At 56.6% G+C, this 8196-nt stretch overlaps 2 protein-coding genes across 3 annotated transcripts; both read right to left on the reverse strand.

Moving 5' to 3' along the window:
- Positions 1-192: 192 nt before the first annotated feature.
- Cfd (complement factor D) lies at positions 193-2947 on the reverse strand. 2 transcript variants are annotated; one of them, XM_017799113.2, is made up of 5 exons: positions 2857-2947; positions 2289-2442; positions 2060-2207; positions 1590-1847; positions 193-397 (listed from the first exon to the last, which is right to left on the reverse strand). In XM_017799113.2, exons 1-5 carry the CDS (start codon positions 2909-2911, stop codon positions 239-241), a joined length of 774 nt encoding a protein of 257 aa, XP_017654602.1. In that variant the 5' UTR covers positions 2912-2947; the 3' UTR covers positions 193-238. The 2 variants fall into 2 exon arrangements, with proteins under 2 accessions (XP_017654602.1, XP_017654601.1); XM_017799112.2 differs by having other exon boundaries at positions 2289-2445.
- Positions 2948-4576: 1629 nt separating this feature from the next.
- On the reverse strand, positions 4577-6594 carry LOC103737354 (neutrophil elastase-like). Its single transcript, XM_008837195.2, has 5 exons — positions 6497-6594; positions 6059-6215; positions 5816-5957; positions 4974-5207; positions 4577-4830 (listed from the first exon to the last, which is right to left on the reverse strand). The coding sequence occupies exons 1-5, from the start codon at positions 6561-6563 to the stop codon at positions 4630-4632; spliced, it is 801 nt and encodes a 266-aa protein (XP_008835417.1). The 5' UTR covers positions 6564-6594; the 3' UTR covers positions 4577-4629.
- Between the last annotated feature and the right edge of the window lie 1602 nt (positions 6595-8196).

Here is an 8196-nt window from a genome sequence, read left to right on the forward strand (position 1 = left end):
CCCTCAAGGTCTACAGATAGTGTGGTAGGAGTATCCCCCACACCGCGGCCCCCTTGGGTACTTTCTGGGCCCTGTGGCTTCCCCAGCAGGGTGCGTGCGCCCCCGTGTGGCCGAGCGTGGAACGATGGGTCTTTAGCCCCTCTGGGTGCCAGAGCAGCAGGGCAGCAGGCTTTCATTAAGGACTCACAGGGAGCGGGTGCATGCATTTATTGTACGGCGTCTCCAGCCCGCCGTCCCATCAGGCCGTAGCATTCTCCAGGACTCTGTTCAACCAAGACACATAGGACGCCACGCGCGTGTAGACGCCCGGCTTCTTGCGGTTGCCACAGACACGGGAGCCCCAGGCGACTACGCCCTCGACCACGCCCCCGCACACTAGCGGGCCTCCGGAGTCTCCCTGAGAGGCGGAGCCATGAGTGACAGGTCCACTAAGGCCACGCCCGCCGTCCCCGCACCCTGAGGTACAGCCCCGCCCGTCACGGGCACACCCAGGACGCAGGCACGCCCACTACCGCCCTCTCCCAAAGAAGCTCGCCCACTGTGTCCTTGCTCAACCCTCAAATCATCACTCCCAGCCAGGTACCGGCTGGCCATAGCGTGCCCACTCATAGCCACGCCTACAACTGCCCTCTCCCTCAGTAGCTCCACGCCACGCCCAATCACATCCTCAGACCCCCACCGGTCCCCGTGGCCACGCCCTCCCAGTCATCCCCGCCTATGGCCGGCCACGCTTACTGCCGACCTCCCTCAAGGAGTTCCGCCCACGATGGCCTCCCTGAGCGCTTTGCCCACGGGACTGACCTAAGCTTGCCTTGGCTTGTCAATTATCTAGGCCCCGCCCTGTATCCTGCCCACCTAGCCCTTGGCTCCGCCCCTAGAGAAACCGCCCACTCTCTCAGCCCCTCTCATTTTTGCGGACACCCCCCCACCCCCTCCGCCCAGGTCCAGACTCACTTCTTACCTGTATCCCAGGACCTCATCCTTCATCCCCACACCACTTCCACTTCAGGCCATGCCAGAGCTCCTCCCACTTTCCTACCCTGGCCTCTTAGGAGCCCCTCCCCACTAGGAGCTGTACAAGTGTCTTCCGTTCCCCAGGCCCCGCCCATTCCTTGTCGCCTTGTCACAGCCACGCCTTTCCATGGCACATCATTTTCAAAAGCCACACCTCTCTGTGGCTCTCTGTAGCTCCTCCTTCTCTGATACCCTGGGCGTAAGCCACCCTCTAACCACGCCCCTTCTCATTGGCTGGGAGCTCCTGAGTTGCACCTTCCCCCACGAGCCCCGCCCCTTCCTGGATGCAGGCCCCACCCCTCACAGGCCACGCCCCTTCTCCCCGCTCTAGTTCACTTACCTGGTCGCCATCTCCAGCCTCAGAGATCCCAGGCCCCGCCCGAGCCCCGGGTCCCGCCCCTTTCCCGTGGCCCCGCCCCTACACTCCCGTTCCACAGGACTCTGGCCGCTCCTGTCCTCAAGCCCCGCCCTTTCCTTGTTTCCAAGTTCTCTCTTGAGTTCCACCCATACTCTCGCCCCTCCTGACCCTCCCATCAGGCCCCGCCCTACCCCCGCCCCTCTGTCCCCGCCCTCACCCTGCAGCTGTCCCTGCGGTTGCTCTCTGCACACATCATGCGCTGGGTGATGGCGCCATCGTGGTAGATGCGCCGGTTGCAGGTGTCGCGGTCCAAGATTGGTAGGCGCAGGTGCTGCAGACGATCGGGCTTCCGGCCCGCATGGCTGACCACGCCCCAGCCGGCCACGTCACAGAGCGTGCCGGGAGCCAGGTCGTGGTCCTGGTGCTGCAAAGGCAGGGGTTGCACAGCAGGACCCAGCGAGGCATTCTGGGAAAGCTGGGAGTGAGGGAAAGGCGTGTCAGGTCGGGATTGGGATAAGAAAGGGGATCTGAGGCTTGGGGGGCCAAGGACCTGCAGGAGGGAGGGCCCAAGCTAGACCGAGCGGGGTACAGGACTGAGACCTCAGTACAGGAGGAAGGACCACCCTTAGGTGGCGCTCAAGACAGGGCCAGGTGCAGCAGGAGAGGCATTAGCTAGACTGGAGAGACCTGCAGCAGCAGCAGGTCATGCTCAAGGCCGTGGGGCCTGCTGTCCGGGTGGGGCACTGCGCGCAGCACGTCGTACAGGCGTTTGGAGGGCTCGGGCTGCGACAGGGAGTGTGCACCCAGGAGTACCTGCAGCGTCTCGTTCTCCGACCTGGGGACAGCACAGCAGTCCACCTCATGTCCAGGTCCCACCTGCCCGGGGCCTCCCTAGGCACCCCCACCCGTCACTCACACTCCGTCCAGGCAGTGTGCAGCGCTTAGCACCCAGCTCTGGGTGACCAGCACCCCGCCGCACACGTGTGTGCCGTTCACCTGCACCGAAGCCATGTAGGGCCACTCATGGGGCTTGGCCTCCTGCCCACCCAGGATCCGGCCTCGAGGCTGTGCTGCTGTGGAAGGAGGGGGTGTTGTGAGGATTCGGGGTGCATTGCATCCAGACAGAGCCCAGTTTGACCCCAACAAACTCACAAACACCACTAACTTCCAGGTGTGAGGGTGCTCCTACCAAGTGGGACCCAGGGATCGAACTCAGGTCGTCAGGTTTGGCCACAAGCCCCCTTACCTGCTGCGTCATCTCAGAGCCCTAAGGCTAATTCTAGTCCCCCCACCCTAAATCTAATAGCTTCAAATTCAGATTCTCACTGTTGAAGACAGCTGAGACTCTGGAAGGCTCAGATTACAGATTGGAAGTGTGGAATGTGCTGGGACTCGGGGGACCGGTGGACTTATTTCAGGGGTTCCCTGGCCAACTCACCCATGGGATGCTGTGTCAAGAACTGCCCCCCTTCTGGTCCACTCACCACACACAGCCGCCCCCAGGACGACCAGAGCCGCCAGGCACACGGAGCTGCACATTTTGAAGCTGCCTGATCCTGACACTGACCCAGGCGGGGCTCTGGGGCCATTTTATGGGGGTGAAGGATGAACAGGCACCTCCCTGCCTGCTGGGCAGCAGCCCAGCTGGGGAATGGGGAACCTGCCCTTTCAGTCTCCGCCCCCTAGGGTGGATTATCTAAATAAATCTGCCAGGCTCCCTGGGGGGGAATCCCTCCCTCCCTTGGCCTGGCCAGCGCCTACCCCACAAGGGGCCAAGCTTGAAATGGGCCAGGAGGCAGAAGGATGCCAGGTGTTCCCCACCCCCTAGTGTCTTTCCAGGATGATGTTGCAATAGCAACTGGAGAACCAATGTGTAAACACCCCACTTCATCTTCCCACGTGCCCCACATCCTCCTCCAACTTGTGGGTGGGGGAAGGGCATCTGATGCCCCCATTCTGGTTCCTGTGGCAGTTGGGGGTCTGCCACTCCAATAAGGGGGAGATGGCTCAGTGGTTAAGAGCACTGGCTGCTCTTGCAGAGGACCAGGGTTCCATTCCCAGCACCCACATGGCAGCTAAGCTCCAGTTCCAGAGGATCCAAGGCCCTCTTCTGACCTCCACGGGCATTGCATGACACCGATGCATTTACATACATACAGAAAATAAAAATAAATAATCAGAAATGCTGTATAAGAATCTTTTAGGGTAGAACTCAGATTGTGCAAATGGGGAATATTAGAAATTGCAACAAGATTTGGCGACCACCCAGGGGTGGGGCCAGAAGGGACAGTTCAGTAAACAACCCTGAAGTAAATGGATGTGTGAATGTGGGAGGATCCCCTGGGGTGCTGGGTTAGAGGCCATGATAGAGGAGGAGCTGTGGGGGAAAATATAGGGGAGACAGCCAGGGAGTCAGGGGGACCCAGGAGCCAGCTATGACATCTGCCGCTCCCATTGAATTGCACCAGAGTGGACTGTTTTATTTTAATTGATCTATTTATTCAAACAGGGTCTCAGGCTGGAGAGATGGCTCAGCCGTTAAGAGCACTGACTGCTCTTGCAGAGGACCCGGGTTCGATTCCCAGTACCCAATGGTGGCTACCAACCATCCTTAACTCCAGTTCCAGGGGAATCCGAAGCCCTCTTCTCACCTCCTCTGCATTGCATAACATGGGTGCATTCACATACATGCAGGCAATATATACTCATACACATAAAATATTAAAAAATAAAAGAAACAGGGTCTCACTATGCAGCCCAGGCTGACCTGGAATTCGCTTTGTGGACCAGATTGTCTGTGATCTCACAGAGATCCACCTGCCTCTGCCCTCCCAAGTGCTGGGATCAAAAGCATGCAACACCATACCCAGTTTTGAAAGTGAGTTTTAAGCCAAGCGTGCACCTTTGATACCAGTGCTCCGGAGGCAGAGGCAGGTGGATCTCTGTGAGTTCCAGGCCAGCTGGGGCTACAGGGAGACCCTGTCTCAAAAAAAAAAAGGCCAACAAAACAAAAGAAGGAAGAGAAACCAGAAAGGACAGGCTGACTGACATTCTTTTGTAGAAAGAATTAAAAATTTTGTAACAGAAAAATCCATCTCTTGCCTCATTGCCCTGACTTTGCAGCACCTGCTGATAGTGTACCCTTCAAACTCGGGTTGTCACTGTCAACAAACACCAGAGGCGGTCTACAAAACAAAGCTGGCTTTTATTGTGCCTGAAGGGGGGCAGCTGAAGTGGATGGCCAAACAAAGCCTGTTCTAGGGGCTCCTGCCAGCGGGGACCCTTGGGTAGGGACGAGGGAGGTAGCTAGGGCCACGGATAATGGAATTGATCCAGTCTGCAAACTCAGCCACAGGAGCAAAGGCATCCGGATAGAAGCCAGAACCACAGCCTCCTCGGATGAAGGAGTCGATGCCCTGGACAATCCCGTTGCAGACCAAGGGTCCTCCAGAGTCTCCCTGTGGAGGTGTCAAAGTCAGGGGCTGAACCTCAAGGCGGCCCCTACCTACCCTCCAGCACCACCGGGAAATCCTTCCTGGTGTCTGACCACCATCCATGCTGCTGCAGCCCAAGCACAGGGGTGGGGAGTGGGGATACATACGAAGCAGATGCCAGCTTGCCGGTGAGGCACAAGTGTGCACACATTCACACGGCGGCGGCAAAGGTTAGTCACCACAGTCACATTGAGTTCATGGAGCACTCTGGGTGGCTGTCGGTTCGTGCCCAGCCTGCCCCAGCCCATGGCCAGACATTTCGTTCCGTTACCCACGCCATGGCCCTGGGCTGGCAGCTGGGCCACTTGCACATTGGTGTTGATAGTGGCTGAGCCATTGAGCTGTGGGGAGGGGCAAAGGGAAATGACAGAGTCAAGGAGCCACAGAGCGAGGTAGGCACAGAGTCTTGGCATCCCACCACAAAGTAGGGGCAGAGTCAAGAAATTGGGGCAAAAAAATGAATCCTTTATGGCCAGGTATGGTGGCTGGCACCTTTAATCCCAGCAGAAGCTGGAGGATCTCTGTGAGATTGTGAGATTGAGACAAGCCTGCTGTCTACATAGTGAGTTCCAGGCCAACTGGGGCTACAAGGAGATCCTGCTTCAAAAAAACAAAAAAGGAAAAAAGAAAAGGAACCAAACCAAATCTTTTTCCCCCACAGTGTCCTCTGCCAGAAGTCTGGTAAGTGATGAAGCACAAATAACAGGGGTTTGTTGATTGACAACTGACCAGTGTTATTCATATTTTATCTCATTTAAGCACTCAACAGCTGACCCAAGAGATAGTCTCCTCTGTTCAGAGGTAGAAACTGAGGCACAGAGAGAGGACAGTTAGTCCAGTTAGGGTTAGATCTGGCCTGGACACTTTGGTTGTCCCCCATACCCCTACCCCAACCCCATGCCTCAGGGCCTTTGCACCTGCAGTTCAGACTTCTGCCTCCCAGGCGCACCTGGACAATCACAATGTCGTTGAGGAGACGGGTGGGGTCGAAGCCCATCTCGAAGATCCTCCTGACACCAAATGTCTGTCGTGTGCGCTCCTGTCGCTGAAGGTTGTGGGCTCCCAGCACCACCTGTACTGACCTGAAGTTCCTGTAGGCATGGGGTGGGGTGAGGGGCATGGGTGGGAGTCACCACCTCCTGTCCTGGGTCTGACCCGCTTGGAAGGTGCAGGACACACTAGGGAGACTCACAGGCCATTCACGCAGTGGGCCGCGGACATGACAAAGTTCCTGGCAATCAGAGTGGCACCGCAGAAGTGACCGCCACGACGCTGCAGTGACACCATGAAGGGCCATGCATGGGCCCTGGCTGGCCGGCCACCTACAATCTCTGAGGCCAGCGTGGGGCCTTAGAAGGAAATGGTAAATGCCAGACCTGGAGCCCCAGACACCCAGTCAGCCATGTGAACCCTCAGGGCAGATGAGGAAACAGGCACAGAGAGGAGGAGGGAACTGTCCAGGGCCCCCTGGACTTGAGTCCCCAAGAGAGTTCTCAGTGACCCCCAAGGTTTGTAAACATGGTTCCTGATGGTGGCCTTGCCACTAGGAATCTTGGTCTCTTGAGGGGGGCACAGAACTCCAGAGACAGACATGCACTCAGGTGGGTGGACACGGCTGTCTGTTACTCACCGCCCAGGAGCAAGGCCAGGAGCATGAGGGTAAGGGTTGGGCTGGATGGTCGGCCGCAGAGGGTCATGTTGGGGCTGGTGCTCCAGGGTCTCTCTGCACCCCAGGTGCACAGGAGACCTTATAGCCCAAGCCGGGCAGCCGTTGCATTGCTCCATGAAGCCAGACTTCCTCTCTGGGGACACAAGGAGTGGGGGTGGCATGCAGAGGGGTGTGCTGGCAGAGTCACCATTTCAATTAGATTCATGCCCTTAAATTTCAATGAGTGCTGAGTAAGCTGTCCTTTTTTGCCTGTTTTTATTTGAGAGAGTCTCATGTAGCCCAGACTGGCTTTGAACTCACTACGTAGCTGAAGATGACCTTGAACTCCTGATCCTCCTGCCTCCACCCCCAGAGTGCTAAGATGAGAGGCCTGTGAAACCACGCCTGGTTTAGGTGCTGCTATAAGCACTGTACCCACTGAGCTACTAGCACTCTACCCACTGAGCTGGGCTTGTGCCCCATATCCAGCTATTTAAATATGAGGCCAAACCTCTGACTTGGTTTACCCCAGGTACGGTAATACAGCAAGTGTATTGAGCTATCTTGGGGTCTGGTATAAGTCTGACTTTTTCCTGGGTTGACAGAGAATAGTTGGCTGAATTCCTATTTGAGGTAGGGAAACTGAGGCACACTGAGGCTTTGCCAACCCAAAGACAGGTGATTTTCTTTTCTTTTCTTTTGACAAGCAATTTTTGCTGTTGTTGTTTTGAGACAGGATCTCCCTGTAACCTCAGCTGACCTGGAACTTGCAGTGTAGCCCAGGCTGGCCTCAATCTCACAGAGATCCATCTGCCTCTGCCTCCCAGGTTCTGGGGTGACAGTTGTACACCAAGGCTGGACATGACAAGTGTTTTTAACCTGGGGTTTCAAGCCAGAAGGTGCACAGGCCAAAGTTGCTTAGTTGCTCCCCAAGTGGGGTGCTCACGCCCCTCCCACCTCTCCAGGGAGTCAGAGCCAAGGCTGTCGCAAGACCAACGTCTCCAGACCAGGAGCAGGTGTGGGGACCAACCGACCGGACACACCAGGCATGCCAATGCCCACAAGCCTGACATCCCCAGTCCTGCTGGGAACTGCTGCCCTCCTCCCAAGTCGAGTACACAGCTGGTGTCCAATCAGTGTGTACCTCTTCTCTATGGTTCAGTTAGACACACACTGACCTGTCTTGTTACCATTCTTGATTGCCTGGAAGTCACCATAGAGCATTTAGTGACTGCCTGCTGTATGCACCATCCCATGTCACGTGGGGAGTGCCACAGGGTGAAGGAAGTTATGTCTTCTATACGAGGTTAACTCTTGAACCAGACTTAACTAGAGCTGCATTTATTGAGTGCCACCTGCATACTACATTAAGTGACTGGACTCTGGATCTGTACTCCAGTCCCCACGCTGGAACTTTAGGCCCCTGAATTAACATTTCTGAAACTCAGTTTCTTCTTTGACCTCAGTGTCCACAGAGCCCCAGGTTCCAGAGGGATGATCCCCACTCAAAGGTGAGACCTCAGGAGCTGCTACCTGGTGCTTAGTGGAGGTTTAAAAAGAAGGGACTGAGGAGCCTGGTGTGGTGGCACATGCCTGTAGTTCCAGCACTCGGGAGGCAGAGGCAGGTGGATCTCTGTGAGTTCAAGGCCAGCTGGGGCTACAGGGAGACCTTGTCTCAAAAA

Source organism: Nannospalax galili, unplaced genomic scaffold (assembly GCF_000622305.1).
Source record: "Nannospalax galili isolate Female #2095 unplaced genomic scaffold, S.galili_v1.0 scaffold77, whole genome shotgun sequence".
Classification (NCBI taxonomy): domain Eukaryota; kingdom Metazoa; phylum Chordata; class Mammalia; order Rodentia; family Spalacidae; genus Nannospalax; species Nannospalax galili.

Excerpts from the sequence above, each read along its gene's own strand:
- LOC103737354 (XM_008837195.2), bottom strand. The coding sequence starts at position 6,563 with ATGACCCTCTGCGGCCGACCATCCAGCCCAACCCTTACCCTCATGCTC. Across the intron at positions 6,216-6,496 it reads CCTGGCCTTGCTCCTGGGCG|GCCCCACGCTGGCCTCAGAG; the intron begins GTGAGTAACAGA and ends TTTCCTTCTAAG. Across the intron at positions 5,208-5,815 it reads ACGACATTGTGATTGTCCAG|CTCAATGGCTCAGCCACTAT; the intron begins GTGCGCCTGGGA and ends CCCTCCCCACAG.
- Cfd (XM_017799112.2), bottom strand. The coding sequence starts at position 2,911 with ATGTGCAGCTCCGTGTGCCTGGCGGCTCTGGTCGTCCTGGGGGCGGCT. Across the intron at positions 2,446-2,856 it reads CCTGGGGGCGGCTGTGTGTG|CAGCACAGCCTCGAGGCCGG; the intron begins GTGAGTGGACCA and ends CTCCTTCCACAG. Across the intron at positions 398-1,589 it reads ACCGCAGGGACAGCTGCAGG|GGAGACTCCGGAGGCCCGCT; the intron begins GTGAGGGCGGGG and ends TCCGCCTCTCAG.